The sequence below is a fragment of the Rhinatrema bivittatum genome, chromosome 3, assembly GCF_901001135.1.
Source record: "Rhinatrema bivittatum chromosome 3, aRhiBiv1.1, whole genome shotgun sequence".
In the NCBI taxonomy this organism is placed as follows: Eukaryota; Metazoa; Chordata; class Amphibia; order Gymnophiona; family Rhinatrematidae; genus Rhinatrema; species Rhinatrema bivittatum.
This window is the reverse complement of record NC_042617.1, coordinates 485,564,437-485,586,945: the sequence shown is the minus strand read 5'-3', so window position 1 is coordinate 485,586,945 and position 22,509 is coordinate 485,564,437. Positions and strand designations below refer to the sequence as shown.

The window sequence follows — 22,509 nt, the reverse complement described above, 5'->3', positions numbered from 1 at the left end:
CCCCCTGTCTGTGAAGCCAGCCTCTCACTAGTAATGCAGGGAGGGAGCTGTCTCAGACTTCACCATCCCCCCCCCTCACCCACACACCATTCACTAGCTGGGACATGGGGGAAGTCAGGAGTGAGGGTCAGGCAGCTCCCCCCTGTCTGTGAAGCCAGCCTCTCACTAGTAATGCAGGGAGGGAGCTGTCTCAGACTTCACCATCCTCCCCCCCCCCTCACCCACACACCATTCACTAGCTGGGACATGGGGGAAGTCAGGAGTGAGGGTCAGGCAGCTCCCCCCTCTCTGTGAAGCCAGCCTCTCACTAGTAATGCAGGGAGGGAGCTGTCTCAGACTTCACCATCCCCCCCCCCCCCTCACCCACACACCATTCACTAGCTGGGACATGGGGGAAGTCAGGAGTGAGGGTCAGGCAGCTCCCCCCTGTCTGTGAAGCCAGCCTCTCACTAGTAATGCAGGGAGGGAGCTGTCTCAGACTTCACCATCCTCCCCCCCCCCTCACCCACACACCATTCACTAGCTGGGACATGGGGGAAGTCAGGAGTGAGGGTCAGGAAGCTCCCCCCTGTCTGTGACGCCAGCCTCTCACTAGTAATGCAGGGAGGGAGCTGTCTCAGACTTCACCATCCTCCCCCCCCCCCTCACCCACACACCATTCACTAGCTGGGACATGGGGGAAGTCAGGAGTGAGGGTCAGGCAGCTCCCCCCTGTCTGTGAAGCCAGCCTCTCACTAGTAATGCAGGGAGGGAGCTGTCTCAGACTTCACCATCCTCCCCCCCCCCCCCTCACCCACACACCATTCACTAGCTGGGACATGGGGGAAGTCAGGAGTGAGGGTCAGGCAGCTCCCCCCTGTCTGTGAAGCCAGCCTCTCACTAGTAATGCAGGGAGGGAGCTGTCTCAGACTTCACCATCCTCTCCCCCCCCCCCCCTCACCCACACACCATTCACTAGCTGGGACATGGGGGAAGTCAGGAGTGAGGGTCAGGCAGCTCCCCCCTGTCTGTGAAGCCAGCCTCTCACTAGTAATGCAGGGAGGGAGCTGTCTCAGACTTCACCATCCTCCCCCCCCCCCTCACCCACACACCATTCACTAGCTGGGACATGGGGGAAGTCAGGAGTGAGGGTCCGGCAGCTCCCCCCTGTCTGTGAAGCCAGCCTCTCACTAGTAATGCAGGGAGGGAGCTGTCTCAGACTTCACCATCCTCCCCCCCCCCCTCACCCACACACCCTTCACTAGCTGGGACATGGGGGAAGTCAGGAGTGAGGGTCAGGCAGCTCCCCCCTGTCTGTGAAGCCAGCCTCTCACTAGTAATGCAGGGAGGGAGCTGTCTCAGACTTCACCATCCTCCCCCCCCCCCCTCACCCACACACCATTCACTAGCTGGGACATGGGGGAAGTCAGGAGTGAGGGTCAGGCAGCTCCCCCCTGTCAGTGAAGCCAGCCTCTCACTAGTAATGCAGGGAGGGAGCTGTCTCAGACTGGTATCAGGGTTAGGGCACTGTGTGCAGGAAGATCACAACACCCCTGGTGCCAGGGTTAGGGCACTGTGTGCAGGAAAATCACTTTAAATCTACACTTACCAACAATCAATTACATATATTTGAACTGTGTACAGTTCCAGCCAGGACCACCTTTCTAAAATGCACAGTGATTGGCAAATTCAACATGCACTAGCATTTCAGGTGCCTGCTAACAAAAATAATAAACAAACAAGTTCTAGTCACGTGAGTGCTGATCATTACATTACTTTTTTTGTCAAGCTTCCAACTGTTTCCATTTCACATCCCCCCAACCATTACCTCAGTGTTAGCCTTGGTAACATCAATAGATAAGAGCACAGCCAGCCAATAGGAATACATATTCATTCCTAAGTGACCTTTACTGACCTGCGAAGTGTGAACACTTTGTTTCATTTTCTGTTGGTGTTCGTTAGTTTCCAGTTCCATTTCCCATCCCCCCAACCATCACCTCAGTGGTAACCTTGGTAACATCAATAGATAAGAGGGCAGCCAGCCAATAGGAACACATATTCATTCCTAACTGACCTTCAGTGACCTGGAAAGTGTTTATTGTATCATTTTCAGTTAGTGCGCACTAAATCGAGTTAGTGCGCACTAACTGGGAGTTAGTGCGCACTAACTCCCGTTAGTGCGCACTAACACGATTTAACGATTTTTAACGATAAATCGTTAGAATTTCTATTGTATCGTGTTCTATAACGATTTAAGACGATATTAACATTATCGGACGATAATTTTAATCGTTGAAAAACGATTCACATCCCTATGGGGGGATGTGAAATGGAAACAGTTGGAAGCTTGACAAAAAAAGTAATGTAATGATCAGCACTCACGTGACTAGAACTTGTTTGTTTATTATTTTTGTTAGCAGGCACCTGAAATGCTAGTGCATGTTGAATTTGCCAATCACTGTGCATTTTAGAAAGGTGGTCCTGGCTGGAACTGTACACAGTTCAAATATATGTAATTGATTGTTGGTAAGTGTATTTTTTAAGTAGCCACACTGGCACAAGTATGTTTACTTTTCCTCCTACTTAACTCACTAGCTCAGCTTTGTAAGAAGGGCTTCTCTGCTTGTGTGTTGTTTTTGTTTGGTGTGAGGAGAGCAGAAACATCAGATCTTTATTCAATCTACTACAGTCATCTCCTACAGTGCCCTATCCCTATTAATACCAGGAGTGTTGTGATCTTCCTGCACACAGTGCCCTAACCCTGATACCAGTCTGAGACAGCTCCCTCCCTGCATTACTAGTGAGAGGCTGGTTTCACAGACAGGGGGGAGCTGCCTGACCCTCACTCCTGACTTCCCCCATGTCCCAGCTAGTGAATGGTGTGTGGGTGAGGGGGGGGGGGGAGGATGGTGAAGTCTGAGACAGGTCCCTCCCTGCATTACTAGTGAGAGGCTGGCTTCACAGACAGGGGGGAGCTGCCTGACCCTCACTCCTGACTTCCCCCATGTCCCAGCTAGTGAATGGTGTGTGGGTGAGGGGGGGGGGAGGATGGTGAAGTCTGAGACAGCTCCCTCCCTGCATTACTAGTGTGAGGCTGGCTTCACAGACAGGGGGGAGCTGCCTGACCCTCACTCCTGACTTCCCCCATGTCCCAGCTAGTGAATGGTGTGTGGGTGAGGGGGGGGGGGGGAGGATGGTGAAGTCTGAGACAGCTCCCTCCCTGCATTACTAGTGAGAGGCTGGCTTCACAGACAGGAGGGAGCTGCCTGACCCTCACTCCTGACTTCCCCCATGTCCCAGCTAGTGAATGGTGTGTGGGTGAGGGGGGGGGGGAGGATGGTGAAGTCTGAGACAGCTCCCTCCCTGCATTACTAGTGAGAGGCTGGCTTCACAGACAGGGGGGAGCTGCCTGACCCTCACTCCTGACTTCCCTCATGTCCCAGCTAGTGAATGGTGTGTGGGTGAGGGGGGGGGGAGGATGGTGAAGTCTGAGACAGCTCCCTCCCTGCATTACTAGTGAGAGGCTGGCTTCACAGACAGGGGGGAGCTGCCTGACCCTCACTCCTGACTTCCCCCATGTCCCAGCTAGTGAATGGTGTGTGGGGGAGGGGGGGGGGGAGGAGGATGGTGAAGTCTGAGACAGCTCCCTCCCTGCATTACTAGTGAGAGGCTGGCTTCACAGACAGGGGGGAGCTGCCTGACCCTCACTCCTGACTTCCCCTATGTCCCAGCTAGTGAATGGTGAGTGGGTGAGGGGGGGGGGAGGATGGTGAAGTCTGAGACAGCTCCCTCCCTGCATTACTAGTGAGAGGCTGGCTTCACAGACAGGGGGGAGCTGCCTGACCCTCACTCCTGACTTCCCCCATGTCCCAGCTAGTGAATGGTGTGTGGGTGAGGGGGGGGGGGAGGATGGTGAAGTCTGAGACAGCTCCCTCCCTGCATTACTAGTGAGAGGCTGGCTTCACAGACAGGGGGGAGCTGCCTGACCCTCACTCCTGACTTCCCCCATGTCCCAGCTAGTGAATGGTGTGTGGGTGAGGGGGGGGGGGAGGATGGTGAAGTCTGAGACAGCTCCCTCCCTGCATTACTAGTGAGAGGCTGGCTTCACAGACAGGGGGGAGCTGCCTGACCCTCACTCCTGACTTCCCCCATGTCCCAGCTAGTGAATGGTGTGTGGGTGAGGGGGGGGGGGGGAGGATGGTGAAGTCTGAGACAGCTCCCTCCCTGCATTACTAGTGAGAGGCTGGCTTCACAGACAGGGGGGAGCTGCCTGACCCTCACTCCTGACTTCCCCTATGTCCCAGCTAGTGAATGGTGTGTGGGTGAGGGGGGGGGGGTGAGGATGGTGAAGTCTGAGACAGCTCCCTCCCTGCATTACTAGTGAGAGGCTGGCTTCACAGACAGGAGGGAGCTGCCTGACCCTCACTCCTGACTTCCCCCATGTCCCAGCTAGTGAATGGTGTGTGGGTGAGGGGGGGGGGGGAGGATGGTGAAGTCTGAGACAGCTCCCTCCCTGCATTACTAGTGAGAGGCTGGCTTCACAGACAGGGGGGAGCTGCCTGACCCTCACTCCTGACTTCCCCCATGTCCCAGCTAGTGAATGGTGTGTGGGTGAGGGGGGGGGGGGAGGATGGTGAAGTCTGAGACAGCTCCCTCCCTGCATTACTAGTGAGAGGCTGGCTTCACAGACAGGGGGAAGCTGCCTGACCCTCACTCCTGACTTCCCCCATGTCCCAGCTAGTGAATGGTGTGTGGGTGAGGGGGGGGGGGGAGGAGGATGGTGAAGTCTGAGACAGCTCCCTCCCTGCATTACTAGTGAGAGGCTGGCTTCACAGACAGGGGGGAGCTGCCTGACCCTCACTCCTGACTTCCCCTATGTCCCAGCTAGTGAATGGTGTGTGGGTGAGGGGGGGGGGGGAGGATGGTGAAGTCTGAGACAGCTCCCTCCCTGCATTACTAGTGAGAGGTTGGCTTCACAGACAGGGGGGAGCTGCCTGACCCTCACTCCTGACTTCCCCCATGTCCCAGCTAGTGAATGGTGTGTGGGTGAGGGGGGGGGGGGAGGATGGTGAAGTCTGAGACAGCTCCCTCCCTGCATTACTAGTGAGAGGCTGGCTTCACAGACAGGGGGGAGCTGCCTGACCCTCACTCCTGACTTCCCCCATGTCCCAGCTAGTGAATGGTGTGTGGGTGAGGGGGGGGGGAGGATGGTGAAGTCTGAGACAGCTCCCTCCCTGCATTACTAGTGAGAGGCTGGCTTCACAGACAGGGGGGAGCTGCCTGACCCTCACTCCTGAATTCCCCAATGTCCCAGCTAGTGAATGGTGTGTGGGTGAGGGGGGGGGGGGAGGATGGTGAAGTCTGAGACAGCTCCCTCCCTGCATTACTAGTGAGAGGCTGGCTTCACAGACAGGGGGGAGCTGCCTGACCCTCACTCCTGACGTCCCCCATGTCCCAGCTAGTGAATGGTGTGTGGGTGAGGGGGGGGGGAGGAGGATGGTGAAGTCTGAGACAGCTCCCTCCCTGCATTACTAGTGAGAGGCTGGCTTCACAGACAGGGGGGAGCTGCCTGACCCTCACTCCTGACTTCCCCCATGTCCCAGCTAGTGAATGGTGTGTGGGTGAGGGGGGGGGGAGGATGGTGAAGTCTGAGACAGCTCCCTCCCTGCATTACTAGTGAGAGGCTGGCTTCACAGACAGGGGGGAGCTGCCTGACCCTCACTCCTGACTTCCCCCATGTCCCAGCTAGTGAATGGTGTGTGGGTGAGGGGGGGGGGGGGAGGAGGATGGTGAAGTCTGAGACAGCTCCCTCCCTGCATTACTAGTGAGAGGCTGGCTTCACAGACAGGGGGGAGCTGCCTGACCCTCACTCCTGACTTCCCCCATGTCCCAGCTAGTGAATGGTGTGTGGGTGAGGGGGGGGGGGGAGGAGGATGGTGAAGTCTGAGACAGCTCCCTCCCTGCATTACTAGTGAGAGGCTGGCTTCACAGACAGGGGGGAGCTGCCTGACCCTCACTCCTGACTTCCCCCATGTCCCAGCTAGTGAATGGTGTGTGGGTGAGGGGGGGGGGGGAGGATGGTGAAGTCTGAGACAGCTCCCTCCCTGCATTACTAGTGAGAGGCTGGCTTCACAGACAGGGGGGAGCTGCCTGACCCTCACTCCTGACTTCCCCCATGTCCCAGCTAGTGAATGGTGTGTGGGTGAGGGGGGGGGGGAGGAGGATGGTGAAGTCTGAGACAGCTCCCTCCCTGCATTACTAGTGAGAGGCTGGCTTCACAGACAGGGGGGAGCTGCCTGACCCTCACTCCTGACTTCCCCCATGTCCCAGCTAGTGAATGGTGTGTGGGTGAGGGGGGGGGGGGAGGAGGATGGTGAAGTCTGAGACAGCTCCCTCCCTGCATTACTAGTGAGAGGCTGGCTTCACAGACAGGGGGGAGCTGCCTGACCCTCACTCAAGCAGAGAAGCCCTTCTTACAAAGCTGAGCTAGTGAGTTAAGTAGGAGGAAAAGTAAACATACTTGTGCCAGTGTGGCTACTTAAAAAATACACTTACCAACAATGAATTACATATATTTGAACTGTGTACAGTTCCAGCCAGGACCACCTTTCTAAAATGCACAGTGATTGGCAAATTCAACATGCACGTGTCTGCTAACAAAAATAATAAACAAAGAAGTTCTAGTCACGTGAGTGCTGATCATCACATTACTTTTTTTGTCAAGCTTCCAACTGTTTCCATTTCACATCCCCCCAACCATTACCTCAGTGGTAACCTTGGTAACATCAATAGATAAGAGCACAGCCAGCCAATAGGAATACATATTCATTCCTAAGTGACCTTTACTGACCTGGGAAGTGTGAACACTTTGTTTCATTTTCTGTTGGTGTTCATGAGTTTCCAGTTCCATTTCCCATCCCCCCAACCATCACCTCAGTGGTAACCTTGGTAACATCAATAGATAAGAGGGCTGCCAGCCAATAGGAACACATATTCATTCCTAACTGACCTTCAGTGACCTGGAAAGTGTCTATTTGTATCATTTTGAGTTAGTGCGCACTAAATCGAGTTAGTGCGCACTAACGGGGAGTTAGTGCGCACTAACTCGAGTTAGTGCGCACTAATCGGAAAAAACGATTTTTAACGATTTTTCAACGAAATAATCGTGCCAAACATGATTTTCTTCTCCTGCTACACGATTTCTATCGTTAAGACGATATGGAAAACGATTCACATCTCTATTTGTTATACAAAAAACAAGAAGAATTTTTTGAATGACAATATTAACAAGAATTTTTTATGTAGAGGGAGCACTGAATGCAATTCAAGTGATATATAAACTAGTTGCCACAAAGTGCTTCAAGTTACTCTGTGTAAGTGATTTTCATCTTCATTTATTCGTATAGGAAACAAATATACTTTTGCTAATTGTTTTCTTTCCACAGATTTAAAATATCTTTTAATCACTGATACTGTACCACCTCTTTTTAAAGTAGGGCAGAGGTGGTCAACTCTGGTTCTCAAGAGCCACAAACAGGCCTGGTTTTCTGAATGCCACAATGAATTTACAGGAGATAGATTTGCATCTAATGCCTCCACTGGTATGCAAATCTATCTCATGAATATTCATATCCTGAAAACCAGGCCTGTTTGTGGCTCTTCAGGAGTTGGCCACTCCTGTAATAGGATGTGAAGAAGTACATACAATAGAATACAAGTCTATTGTAAGAGATTGGCTGCAGCAATCTACCCCAGACTACCTCAAGGGAAAAGCAGGAAGTGAAGCCAAGTTTCTGTACCCAGAGGATTAAAGTCCAAGAGATGAGAGGCTGGGGATAGCCCAGGACTAGGAAGAAGAACATCAGAAGACTTGGAGACCTGAGAAACCTCTGATGCACAAACCCCTGCCTAGGAAGGGAAGCCTCCTTACTTATGCCACCCAGCTATCGCATGCTGGCTTGAACACTGGGACTGAAGTAAGCCCCAAACTCAGTGAGGGCTTATATTTTGCTGCTGTTTTGTTTGGCTTTTGTTTTTGAGCCTGAACTGTGATATTGAAAGTTACTAGGGTTGATGCTGCAGCTGCACTGGAAATAAAACCCCGTCACAGAAGAAGTACATCTTTAGCTGGAGCAGAAAGGGTTCTATTCTCACTTCCAGTTAACATAAACAGAGGTTACTAATTACATCAATCAAGATATGACAATTACCTGGGCTATCCGTTATGAGAAAAGATCCTTTTTCTATTGGATATTTGGCTCTGAGAACTTCTGCTGCCTTTGGAGTTGCTTTTAGGACTTCAGGCAAAGGAATATGAATGCCCCTAACTTCATAGTCAATAACAATGCTTCCTTTCCTTGTTTTCCCAACAAAAGAGAAACATAATTAGGTTTTGATGCTCTGTGATACATTCAATAAACAAAACAATTTTAATTATTCAGTTCCCTAGAAGTTGCTCTGTAGCATGGTGCTTCACTATTATCAGAAGCACCATACTACAGAGAGAGGCAAAAGGATAGTAAGAATGCTAGCCTGAGTACCTGCACCAAGTAGCATCGTCCTTCTATACCCTGTCTGTGTCTTCTCAGTGGTCTGAGCAAGAATTTTTAGGTTTGTTCTGTCTTTTCCTATTATAATCTGCAGACAAAGAGAAGCCTATGGTGGAATGAACTATTTGAGGTGCTTCCGTATGCCCTCTGATGACAAGGACATGGCAGTGGGCTGCTATCAGCAGGAGAGTTTTGATGTTTTCTCCTAAACCCAGATAAAAATGGATGACATAACAGTTTCCTTTAAGCACAGAGAACTTGGAGCTCCTGAGTCCCTTGCAAGAGTTTTACTGCCATGGATGAAGCAACTTCTCTCCCAGAGACTTACCTTTCACAAGGAAGAAACTGCTATATAAGCAAAAAAGTCTCTGTGAATGTCAGACTACAGAGGTGTGTGACAGGGTATTTTCCCAGGAACATTGGAGTACCTTAAGAACAGGGAATTCTGGGTACAAGTTGTCTCCGCTGGCCCGAGGATATAATATAGGCTGAGAGGAGAGCAAAGGGGAGGCCCAATTTATGTAATGACCCAAAGATGAATGTTACTTTTGTAAACAGTTTTGATCTTCACTTGGAATGACAGCATATAAAATAAATAAAGAAATAGATAAAGAAAGAAAGAAGGGCTAGGCAGTCCCTTAGGGCTTGCTGACCTGTTTGTGTTATCATGTAAATGGGAGAAGACAGTTCTTTTGCATAGCTGCCTGAATTTGTATTGTGTGAACTATCAATGCTAATTGTTTTGTTGAGCTGTAAAAATAAAGCACTTAAAAGAAGAAAAAGCTTTGACCGTTCTTTTCTGTACCATAAGGTGTATGTCTGAATTTAGGGGTCTATATACAAAAGGTTTCTCCCATTTTGTGTCTAAAGGGAAAATGTTTAGTACATATGGCCTTTAGATAGTGAACAATGTATCTCCAAGTGCATGGGAATACGTCAAAATCTTGTTATTTGTCCAAGTGAGTGAGGTCTACATTGTGCATTTAATGGCACCCTCTTTGAATATAGAAATTTAGAGATAGTTTAAAATAAATTGCTTATTATCTTTATAGGTGTAGAGACCCCTCCCCCCCTTGAGAACTTCAGTGGCCTGGTCTTAGTCTAAAACCTGGGATAGGGAGTATTGGATTAGAGCACCCCCCTATGTATTTGCTGCAGAGGTAAGCCCCTGCCTGCTCAAGAGGAGGTTGAGCTGGAGATCTGTGCAGCATTTTGGTTTGGAGTTTGAAGAGAGAGGATCTATTTTTTTTTTTTTTGTTCTGTTGGGCTAAGCCTCACTTCCTTGGCTGCACAGGATAGGAAGGAGACACTTACCTTGCTAGTCCAGAACTTTGTTGATAAGGGCATCTTTGTTTTTTTAAATTTGTTAAGGAATTTTGGAATTTATTTTGGAGATTATTTTGGGATCCCCTTAGTACTGGCTCAAGGAGGGAAAATCCCCTGATCTAGGAAGGATAGAAAGAGAGAAGACCTGTTGAATCCATCTCACACCCAGTGGTTAGAAAGTGGTGAATCTGTGCCATTGAAACAGTTTGAGTCTTTTTTAATAGGTTTTTCCTTTTTGGTTTTGAGTGGAAGTTTTTGCCACCCTTCTTGCTCAGGGGTGAGGAAAGAAAGGAGGTTTTCCCTGTTTTGTAAAGCTATTGTGATTCTGCTTGTAGGAGGGCCCCGCAAGTGGGCTTATTCACCTCCTTGTGCCGCCTGTGTGCTGCCGACTCTTTGTGGCTGGAATCACCGCCAATTCCATGCAGTGGTGGGATGTTGCTAATGCATGGCTGAACACTGTCTCTGTGCACGCACAACCCCGAAATTACACTGGCAATTCCCAATGTGGCGCACTGTCTTCCTAGGCATGTGCACCTCTGTCTTGGAATTTAAGGGGACCGCAGTGGAAAAAGCCCTGTTACCCATCCTGAGGATGTTATTGCCTCGGGTTTTTAAAAGGACACTTCTCCCATTGCTCCAGGCCTTAGCAAGAGTTTTCTGTGGTCTCCAGGTCATTCAAGTTCTCCTGTTTCTTGAGGTTCTCTCTATTCCTGGTTCCTGTTCCTGGTCTCTTATTTCCAAGTCTTCAGTCCAAGATTTCAGAGTCCTGTCCAAGTCTTCGCTGCTGGTTCAAGCCTTCAGAGTCTCTTCCTTAGTTCCTAAGTCAGTTACGAGTCCGAGTTCCTGAATCTGAGTTCTGAGTCCGAGTTCCTGAGTTTCAAATTCCTGAGACCTGTTCCTGGTCTCCAAAATTCTTGTTCCAGCTGTCTGTCTGTTTAAAGTCCTGAGCCTTTGTCTTGTTCCTGTTTCAAGTCATGCTTCAGCCTTCAAGTCATGCTTCAGTCTTCAAGCCATGCTTCAGTCTTCAAACTATTCTTCAGTCTTCATCATGTACAAGTCTTCAGCTTTTGTCATGTCCAAGTTTCAGTGTTATGTCTAAGTCTCCAGCATCTTGTCCACATCTCCAGAGTCACCACCAGAGTCCTCTGCCTCCATCTGTCCTCACACAAATCACTTTCGGAGTGGCTTTCAGAGTGGCTGGAGGGCTACTTCAGAGACCAGCAAGGGTTGCTAGTTCTCAGTTCCTGGAGCATGTTGGATGTCCAAGTGTTCCTGTTCCAAGTCAAGAGTGTTCATGTTTCAGCCAGCCCATGCCTGGATGTGCCCGCCTACCAGCGGCATGGACCATGGTCCGCCTCGGGTTAGTGTCAGTCATATTGAGACACAAGGGCTCATACTCATGTCCGTCCATGCTCACAACAGATTGTGAAGACCATGAGCTCAGTGAACGTGTCCCTGTGATGTGCCTTCCATGATTTAACACTTGTTCCTTCCTAAGTTTTTTTTTTCCTTTGCCCATGCCCTGCAGGAGGTGCCTGCATCTAGATTTTTGGTCAAATTCTTTAACCTTGGCTCTAGCCTTCAGTGTGTTCAAACCATGTTCTTGTCCAAGCCTGCAGCCATGTCTTCATTGAAGCCTGAAGCCATGCTCTTAGTTAAGCTAGTCCAGTATGGTTCCTCGTTTCAGTTCTTGAAACCTAATATCTTTGGATCCTATGTCTGCCCCTCAAGCCCCTGTTAGTAAGGGATTATCTATGACTCCTCCAAAGTCGAAAAGAGGAGGCTTGGGGGGCTTTGAGAAGGGGTTACTGTTGTGATTTCGCTCACGAGAGGGTCCTGCGAGTGGCCTCACTCACCTCCCAGCACCACTTGTGTACCACTATTTCTTCACTACTGGAGTTGTCACCTGTTCCATGCAGCGGTGGGATGCTGCCAATACTGCCTTTGCTCCTGTAAGGCTGGAATCTGGCTCTGTGCTGGTATGGCCCTGAAACACCGCCAACAATTCCCGACACGGCGCACTGGTTCAAGCCTTCAGAGTCTCTTCCTTAGTTCCTGAGTTTGATTTCTGAGTTCCTGAGTCTGAGTTCTCAGTCTGAGTTCCTGAGTTCCAAATTCTTGAGTCCTGTTCCTGGTCTCCAGAATTCTTGTTCCAGCCATCTGTCTGTTTCAAGTCCTGAGCCCTCATCTTTTTCCTGTTTCAAGCCATGCTTCAACCTCTGTCACATCCAAGTCTTCAGCTTTCATCACACTCAAGTGTTCAGTGTTATGTCCAAGTCTCTAGCATCTTGTTTATAGCTCCAGAGTCACCTCCTGAGTCCTCTGCCTCTGTCTGTTCTCATACAAACCCTTTCCAAGTGGCAATCTGAAAGGGCTTTCGGAGAGGCCAGAGAGCTACCCCAGAGACCAGAATGGGTTGCTAGTTCTCAGTTCCTGGTGCGTATTGGAAGTCCGAGTGTTACTGTTCCAAGTCAAGAGATTTCCTGTTTCTGCCAGACAATGCCCGGATGCGCTCACTCACCAGCGGCATAGACCACGGCCAGCCCCGAGGTTGTGTCAGTCACATTGCAGCACAGGGGCTCAGGCTTACATCCATCTGTGCTCACAGCAAAAGCACTGGAACTATCACCTTGAAAGATCCAGTGTGCCATCCAAGAGGAGAATTGGAAAAAAGATGATTCCCATCTGGAAGCCCTACTGGAGTCTCTACACCTTGAAGTTGGTAAGAAGACTGGGAGATTTGGAAGAGAACATCTGTGACCACAGATATTTTATTTCTGAATTGGGATTTGAGAACCATATTTAAACTATGAATTCTCTTTCTACCCTAGTAGCCTTATTTTTCCATGCCCTGGAGGGAAGTATAACTGAGGATTTAGACACTGAGGGACACAAGCACTGAATGTAATCTGCTTTGAAGAGGCTGAAAGGCAGAAATCAAATAAATAAATAAATAACAGGGTCAGTCATCAAATAGGGTTAGGGCCTCAACGCGTGACAAAAGGGATCTAACGTGATAAATGCGTGATCTTTATCCTGTTGTGCGATAATATGTAAATTTGATAATGAATATGCAAAATCTGCTTTTTATGTTAATGAGGGACTCCTACTACCTGTCGCGAAAATTTATCGCACACTAACGTGGGATTTAACATTAGAAATCACAACACCTTTTTTTGTGTGTTAGGGTGGAAAATAGTTTTTAGCATAGGACAGGTGCTGTTATTGCGGATCGCAGCTATAATGGTAGCTAATATTGGAAGCGCTAAAATGAGTTTTCTCAGACACACCTACACAGCTCTACTGGGCTAAAAAATATACCTTTTCTTACCTGCCCTTTCTTCCTAAATCTTCTATGTTAGGGGAAGTAAAATAGTAGTGGGAAACTGGCTGCCTGACTGGCCCATTTACGTGATGGAAGCAGGATTTGCGTGCACATGTGCACATATATATATTAAATAGAGAGCACATGTAGGTATTTTCAGCCTATTAGAAACCATGCACACATATACATGACTGTGTTTTAAGGGCTGCAGCTATTTCATTACATACATGCATATATGCGCTCATGATATCCAATAGGCTGTAAGCGCTTACATGTTTGTGCACCCTATTTGATATATATGTGCACATCTATTGGTGTCTCCCCGACACACGCCAATGCCCTACCCCTTTTTCGCTACTTTTCACATGTGCGCACAGCGGAAGATACACGCATACTCGGACGGCTTAGGAATCCGTTCTGCGCGTATTGGCCCGACTTGTGCACGTATCTCCCAGTTTGGGTGGGATGTGCTAATCCATCGCACACTGCGATACTGCATCCCATGATGCAAAAAATGATTGCAGGTTACGATTTTTACTTCGTGATGCGGAATATCAAAAATGTGTAGGTGCTACACATCCCTTTTTTTTATCTCAGCTGCTAACGTGCCATATTCCCGTCGTAAGTATAGCAATTTGAAAAATCTAAGCCTAAATTTGGGAAAAATAAGTTGAGTAAAGGAAGTAATAAAAAAATAAGTGTGTGTGTGGTGCCAAATGATTACCTTTGAAGATCTGCTACAGTAAAGTCTAAGCTGGAACATCCATTCAGAGTGTCCAGTCTGTTATTTGGCACTTCCATCCACCCTATTTACTCCTCCCACTGAAAAGGCTTCCTGCCTGCATCTTGGGTCCTAGAGGTCTTTCTTTCTCCCCTTTTTGGAGGATCCGCCCCCCCCAGGGGTTGTGCAACTGTGCAAAGACTTAGCCCCGCGAGTGAGTGTGACACCTTCCTTCTCATGCAAACACTGGAAGAGAGGCTACACAGGTGTCTAATATAACCCACTCCTTTTCCTTTCTCTGTAGGTGCTATATTTTCCTTTATTCCTGTCTGGGAATTCTATGACCTGCTTGCTGTTGGATCCCCTCTCTGTTCAAACACATATGTAAAGAAAGGATTATCGAAAGGTAGCTTTAAACACTACAGACTGGAGCAAACCTGGTTGTCTGAAACTGTGTAACTTTATAGTGTTTTACAGCAATTTCCCCATGGACACTGAATAAAGATCTGCTGCATTGACATTAAGCCTCTACATCTGACAAGGAGGATTCCTGCAACAAAGGGAAACAACCATTAATGGATCAATTTGTTTTGGTATACTTACCTAATATATGTGACTTTTACAGATAAAAATCCTTCAATAGCCTTGTAAGCTTCAAAAAGCTTAAAAAGAGAAGAGAATAATATTAGGTCTTTCTCTGATATCAGTCTCATCAGATAAGTAACAGTTTGCAATTCAAAGAAGCAAAGAACTGTTTTCAAACTTACTGCCTGATTCACTAAAGCTTTTCTCTCATTCTGTGTCTATGGGAAAATAGAATCAGGCCCTTAGTCACAGCAAATTGCAAAGTAATTCCCATGGCAAAGAAGCAATCGATAAATCAGGGAAAGACGATCAATTGTAAAGTTCTCATCTCTTTTCCTTTTACAGTTTCTCTGTTCTCTAGCACTCACTACATTGTCTTTAAACACACCCCCACCCCCACTTCCAGAAAACCCCCCCAAACAATTAGCCACTTTTATTCATTCTTTTACAAGTTACAAGTTCAAACAGCAAAGAAATTCTAAACCTATCCCTTTTCACAATAAGAGATCTATTTATTAAACTGCATTAAACTTACACAATAACTTTTATATGCCTTAATTTATGTGCATGATTGCCGCCTAAGGCTTTAAAAATTGACCCCCTTAATGCGCATACAGCGCTAGCATAAAGGTGAATTTTAAAGGCCCGACGCATGCATCAATTAGCAGATGAATGCACAAGTCAGGCTGACGTGCACCCACCAAATTTTAAAAGCCACCGAGATGTGCATGTATCTCCGGCAGTGCACACAAAAAGGGGCAGAGTCTGGTAGGGACATGGGCATTTTGGGAGGAGCCAAGAGATATGTGTGCCCAGGACAAGGGCCAATTTAGTTTAATTCTGCTATGGAGGAGGTGTAAGTTAAAAAAAAGCCCTCAAAAACTAGCCATCCATGAGGGGTTTTAAGGGTCTGGGGTGATTGTGGGGGAGTGTAGGCTATTAAACTAGGGAGGTTTTGAGGACCTAGCTCTTAACCAGGTGAAATAGTGGATGAACTGGTGAAACTGACAATGGTGTGGGCATGACCCCTTTTAAAATCCCCCAACATATGCAGTAGAAGAGGGATTTCTGCGCCTATACATGCTCCTATTTAAAGTTGTACACACATGGGCGTGCACCCAGGCTGTTTTATAACATGTGTGCATAAGTGCACATAAATTATAAAATGGCTGCATCCCTTGGTGTGCACCAGCTCATGCGTGCTAATGTGCACCCTCACACTGGTTTGAAAGTTACCATTCCTGGCAATTAATGTGCAACAACACATTAATGTCATTTAATAATAATTCCCCTAACTTCGTAATTACTCTATTTATTGTTTCATGCTCTGTTAGGTTTTGTGGGTATGTGGGCCCTGGGCCAAGGTGAGAGATGGTACCGCCCATGGAAAGGAGACCCGTGAGCCTCACAGTCAGAAGGTGAGGTCTCAGCTGCGGGGTACATGGAATAACAGGTACTGGAGAGAGAGAGCAAGCTGAGAGGACAGAAGGAGCTAGAGAGGATGGCTCCAGGGGGTGGAGCCATGGAGCGTCAGTGCAGGGAGCTGATGTCAGATGTAGCTCAGAAGTCCTTGAGTCTCTATAGAGCAGTAGAGCGACACTTCCCGCCGAGCGGGGAGTGTATCATGAAAGTCACATAGACACAGAGGTGCCACGAGGTCTGTGAAGTAGGGTATACCCAAAGAGGAGTCCTCTGTAGAGATGATACGGCAATGGTCCGCAGAGCAGGGTACACCGGCGAGGGTTCCACAGTAGAGATGATACAGCAATGGTCCGCAGAGTGGGGTACTCACTGTAGAAGTAGCAAAGGTTTCAGAGGAAGCCCCAGGGAACGGGGCAGGCAGCGGTCCTATGCGCAAAATTCTCTGAGGAGTGGGTAGCCAGGGACGAGGAAAGGGCCCCTGAGGAGAAGGTACCTAGGATGTCGCACAACGAGGAAGCAGGAGCTGGAATGGGAAGTCTGTAGTGAGCTAAGTGGATTCAGCAATGAGGGAACTCATTGCCAAGTTGTAGGCAGACAAGGCCAGTTGGGTTAAGAGTCCACGATAAATGAAGTCATCCGGGGGGGTCGCCTCTGAGGTTCCCGCCATGACGTGTATAAGACTGGCCCAAGAGCGAGCGTGCGCTTAAGGAACTCCAAGGGCAAGATGGAGGTCGGCAGTGTCCACGCTGTCCTGGGAGGCCTGGGAACAGGGGCAGCCAGGCCGGCGATAGCTGGCGGAGTCCTCAAGACTACCCAACAGAGTTAGTGCAGAGAGGCATGAGGTGAGCAACAGCGGTCGCAGCCGTCTGCGACCGATGGGCATAACAGTACACCCCTTCTTATGGCCCCTCTCCCGGGGTTTGGGCTTTCTTGGGTGAGAGGCATGGAACTGCTTGATCAGTTCTTTGTCAAGAATATTGACTGCAGGCTCCCAGCTGTTCTCTTCAGGGCCAAATCCTTCCCAAGAGATCAAGTATTCCCATCGCTTCCTTACATTCCGGATGTCCTGTACCTGATATGTAATGTCCTCCTCTGATGCCAGAGGTTGGGGCTCTGGTGGTTTCTTGGAGAACTCGGACAAGATGAGAGGCTTTAATAGTGAAATGTGGAAGGCGTTATGAATCTTGAGCGATGTGGGCAGGTGGAGACTGTAGGTGACCAGACCCAACCGACAAAGTACAGGAAAAGGCCCGATGTATCTGGAAGCGAAGCAGGCTGAAGGCAGTTTCAAGTGAATAAAGTGAGTGCTGAGCCACACCTTGTCTCCAGGGTTAAACTGTGGAGCTGCTCAATGATGGGCATAGTAGAACGTCTTTGACTTCTGGGCGGCTTGCGAGAAGTTGTTTGGTGTGATCCCAAAGTTGATGAAACTCTTGTGCAGTAGCCTGTGCCGCCGGAGAAGACACAAAGGTAGTGGAAGAGGAGGCAGAGGCTGGCGTCCGTATACTACTTGAAAGGGTGATGACCCGGTAGATGCAGACTAGTGGGAGTTTAAGGTGAACTCGGCCCAGCGAAGTAAGTCAGGCCAGTCATTCTGCTGAGAGTTCACATACACCCACAGAAATTGTTTCAGGGTTCGGTTTGTCCTCTCTGTCTGTCCATTGGCCTGCGATGTGGGCCCATGTGAGGCCAAGGCAATACCAAATATTTTAATGATCTCCAAAACCTGGCCATAAATTGTACATCTCGATCAGAGAGTATGTATTTCGGGAATCCGTGGAGGCGAAAGATGTGGCGAATGAACAATTTTGCTAATTCCAGGGCTGAAGGAAGACCAGGTAACAACACAAAATGAGCCATCTTCAAAAATCAGTCCACGGTAACCCAAATGGTGTTGTTGCTACTGGAAGAAGGGAGGTCCACAATGAAATCTGTGGCTATATGTGCCCTTGGCTCACTGGGTGCAGGAAGAGGTTGTAGAAGATCCCAAAGATAGCCTGTCGGCGGCTTTTGACAAGCACAAGTGGGACATGATTCCACATATGCTTGGGCGTCCTTCTTCATGGTTGGCCACCAATAGAACATCTGGAGTGCTGAGAGAGACCTAGCTTATCCGGGATGACCAGTGAGTAATGAATCATGCGCCCAGCGGAGGATCTTCCTTCGAAGAGGTCGGGGAACCACTGTCTTCCTGGATGGCAGTGTGAGTGTGGCGGAGAGTACTTTAGTCGGGTCAATGATGTGCCGAGGGACATCTGGCACATCATCAGTAGTGAACGAACAAGAGAGGGCATCTGCTCGGATGTTCTTATTAGCTGGCCGGTATCGAAGGAGGAAATTGAACCGAGTAAAAAAGAGAGACCAGCCGGCCTGCCAGTAGTTTAGGCGTTAAGCATGGTGCAGGTACTTGAGGTTCTTGTGGTCAGTGTATACTGTTATGCTGCCTCAAGCTAGAGGCACCACTCTTCAAAGGCAAATTTAATCGCCAGAATTCTTTGTCCCAGATTCCATAATTACGCTCAGCCGGAGAGAAGCGTCGGGAGAAGAATGAACATGGGTGCAAGGTGTGGTTAGTGGAATGCTGGTTAAGGACTGCACCAACCCCGACGTCAGAAGCGTCCACTTTAACAATGAAGGGCTATCGAGGGTCAGGATGACACAAGCATGATTTTTGTAGGAACGCCTCCTTGAGCTCCTGGAAGGCGGTCACGGCCTCGGGTGACCACTGAGAGGGATTTGCTCCCTTACGACTCATAGTCATGAGTGGAACAGTTAGTGTTGAATAGTGATTGATGAATGACCTGTAGTAGTTTGTAAAACCAAGAAATCTTCAGAGCGCCTTAAGGTCCATTGGTTGAGGCCAATCGCGAATACTCAGTCTTTTGTGGATCCATCTGAAACCCCTGGCTAGAGACGACATAGCCCAGAAAAGGGACGGACTCCTTTTGGAAAGAGCATTTCTCCACTTTGGCGTATAACTGGTTATCCCTTAAGCATTGCAGAACGTTGATGACGTCCTGGTGATGGCTCTGGAGGTCTTGTGAAAATACCAGGATGTTGTCCAGGTAGACCACGACACAACTGTAGAGCATGTCTCTGAAGATCTCGTTCATCTTATTCTGAAACACCGCTGGAGCGTTGCTGAGGCCAAACGGCATTACCAGGGATTCAAAATGGCCGTTGTGGGTGTTAAATGTGGTTTTCCATTCATCGCCCTGGTGTATCCTGACCAAATTATAAGCTCCTCTGAGGTCCAATTTGGTAAATATCTTGGCCCCTTGGAACCTGTAAAACAGTTTGGAGATTAAAGGTAGGGGTAGCGATCCTTCTGTGTAATCTCATTTAAGCCATGGTAATCTATACACGGCCGGAGGGAGATGTCTTTTTCCCCACAAAAAATAACCCTACTCCAGCGGGAGATTTGGAATGTCAAATGAAGCCTTTTGCCAAACTTTCTTGTATATATTCAGACATGGCCTTTGTCTCAGTCAGTGAAAGTGGGTAGATTCTTCCTCGGGGAAGCTCAGTGTTAGGCAACAAATTTATAGCACAATCAAAAGAGCGATGAGGAGGTAGAGTGTCTGCGGCTTTCTTTGAGACCACATCCTGGAAGGAGGAATACTGCGGCAGAAGCCCCGGAATGGATGGCGTGATGGCTAGGCAGGGCATCAGGGACACGACCTCCAAACACTTTTTGTGGCAGTAATCACCCCAGTGAGACAATTGGAGAGTACTCCAATCAAATTGTGGAGTGTGTAGTTTCAGCCATGGCAGTCCTAGGTCCAAAATCAGGAAGGAAATGGTCTCTGTATGCAGAGAACCTGTGCAAAGTCGAATGGAGATCGTGGAGAAGGTAACTTCGTCTGGTAATGGTTCACCATGAATAAAGGAGAGTAACAATGGCAATAGTATACAGAAGGTGGGAATCCAAAGGTGTTCCACGAGTTGTCGGAGGATAAAATTTCCACCAGCTCCGGAGTCCACAAATGCCAGGGTGTGAAATTCCTGAGCGTCCAAATTAATGGTGACAGGCAGAGTTAACGGAGGAGAGGGTGCTGTCAGGCCTAAGAGGAGTACTCTGGCAGATTCTAGGCCTGGGAGTTTTCCAGATGGAGTGGACAGGAGGGTACCACATGACCTGTTTGATCACAATACATGAAAAGGCCAGACTTCTGGTGACAATGCTTCTCCTTTGAGGATAGGTGACTATGACCCATTTACATTGGTTCCTCGTCCTCGGTGCTTTGTGTAGTAGCGGTCTGAGTGGATGACGTTGGGTGAAGGCATGGAGCACCGGAATCCAACTTCTTGGCACCTCTGACCTCTTGGGAACGCTCATGCAGATGGCGGTCTATGTGACCGGCGAGGTCTATAAGGGAATCCAAGGCCTCCGGGAGTTCTCGTGCGGCCAACTCGTCCTTGATACATGGACTCAGACTCTCGAGGAATATGGCACACAGGCAGCCCAGGTCCCAGTGCAACTCAAATGAGAGATCCTAAATTCGATGACGTAATCGGTCAGTGATCTGGATCCTTGTTGCAGATGTAGTAGGGTAGGCCCGGAGATGGGCTTTCGACTGGGATCGAAAAAGGACGAGGAAGCCCGGCAGGTCATTGAGGACTGGATCCATTTGCTCCCAAAGAAGCGACGCCCAGGCCAATGCTTTTCCGTCCAGAAGGGACAAAATGTATGTAGTTTTGGAGACTACATCAGGGAAATATGCAGGTTGTAAAGAAAAGTGCATGTTGCACTGGTTCAAGAAGCCCCTACATAACAAGGGGTCACCTGGAAAATGGGAAGGTGCCGGCAAGGGCACTGGAGGCCAGAAGGGTGGCACATGCAAAGCTGAGTTAGGATTGCCAGGCATCGGGGCGGAGTCCAGCCGATTGCTCAGTTGATTTATGGCGCTAGCCAAAGTCTCTAGGATCTTTTGCTCTTCTGTGATTCGCTGGGCCAGGCCAGGGATGGCCTGGATCGCCGACACCTGTACCAGGTCCATGGACTTGGCAATCTGTTAGGATTAGAGAGTATGTGGGCCCTGGGCAGAGGAGAGATATGGTACCGCCCACAGGGTGGAGCCCTGTGAGCCTCATCATTGGGAGGCGAGGTCTCAGCTGATGTCAGACATAGTGTAAGTCTGGAGTCTTTATTAAAGAGGTAGAGCAGCACTACCCGCGGAGCGGGAGGTGCCAGAGTAAAGTCACACAGACTCAGAGGAGTCACCAGGTCTGTGGAATGGGGAATACCCAAGGAGGATACCTCAGTCTAGTTGGAAACTGTCTGCAGAGTGGAATTCACCGATGAGGTCTTCAGTAGAGATGGTAGTGGTCTGCAGAGTGGGGTACACAGATGAGGTCCTCGGTAGAGCTGGTAATGGTCCTCAGAATGAGGTACACCGATGAGGTCCTCAGTAGAGCTGGTAATGGTCCGCAGAGCAGGGTACACCGAAGAGGTCCTTAGTAGAAACGGTAGTGGTCCACAGAGCAGGGTACACCAATGAGGTCCTTGGTAGAGATGGTAATGATCCGCAAAACGGGGTACACCAGAGAGGGTCCTCGATAGAGATGGTAATGGTCCACAGAGCGGGGTACACCAGAGAGGTCCTCAGTAGAATAGTAGGTGGTCCGCAGAGCGGAGTACGAACGGCAAGAGTAACGATGGTTCCAGGGAAGCTCTGGGGAACGAGGCAAACTGAAGTCCTAAGCATCAGGTCCTCCAAGGAGCGGATAGCCAGAGATGAAGAGAGGGCCCCCAAGGAGCGGGTACCCAGGACATCTCACACCAAGGAACAGGAACTGGAATGAAGGGTCCTCTGAGAGCGTGACGGATTTGGCAGTGAGGGATCTTGTTGCCAAATCGTCGGCAGGCAGGGCCAGCTGGTTTAAATGTCCTGGAGGAATGACATTATCCGGAGGGGATGCCCCCGAGGTTCCCGCCATGATGTGCTTAAGACTGGCCCATGCACGCACGTGCCTAAGGGATTCCAACAACAAGATGGTGGTCGATGGCGTCCATGCCGCCCCGGGAGTCCTGGGAGTGGTAGGCAGGCCGGCGACAGCTGGCAGAGGCCACCAGTCTTCCCCATGGAGTTAAGGCAGTGAAGAAAGAGGTGAGCAACAGCGGCCGCAGCCACCTGCAACCGACGGGCGTAACACTCTCTTGGCTGTTATATCAAACCTTAACATCTGGTGATCCTGATACCATGGTAGGCACCTACCCGAACATTTGAGATATTGTCTTCATTTGGGAGTATCAGATTCAGTATCACTCCTCTTCTCCTGGGTTCCATTATCATTTGTCTGAGCATTTGTGGAACTTTCAAAAGCTATATTCAGACAGGCTGTATAAAAGACACATTGTGGTACACGTAGCACCAGCTAGTAAAAAAGTATAAGATTCAATCTAGCCATCATTGGTTATGTTCTGCACAACTTCAAATTATTGCCAGTAGATGATCGTGAATTGTGATACATGGAATTTTAATGCAACTTACTGGCCAGCAGTATGTGCACCAATAAAACATGTGCCATCATGCTATGTCACATTCAATTTGAAGCAACATGCCAAAATATGATTTCTTCTACTTTTCTCCCACTTTTAA

The 22,509-nt window shown here is 49.0% G+C and overlaps 1 protein-coding gene across 1 annotated transcript in view; it reads right to left on the bottom strand.

The window, feature by feature from the left end:
• The window catches only part of LOC115088099 (adhesion G-protein coupled receptor F1-like), a 206,144-nt gene that overhangs the window by 53,106 nt on the left and 130,529 nt on the right, over nucleotides 1-22,509 (bottom strand). The window contains exons 7-8 of the mRNA XM_029596054.1: nucleotides 14,504-14,562; nucleotides 8,190-8,335 (exon numbers count right to left, since the gene is read on the bottom strand). Coding sequence (XP_029451914.1) covers nucleotides 8,190-8,335; nucleotides 14,504-14,562 — 205 coding nt within the window. The remainder of the gene's footprint in view (nucleotides 1-8,189; nucleotides 8,336-14,503; nucleotides 14,563-22,509) is intronic.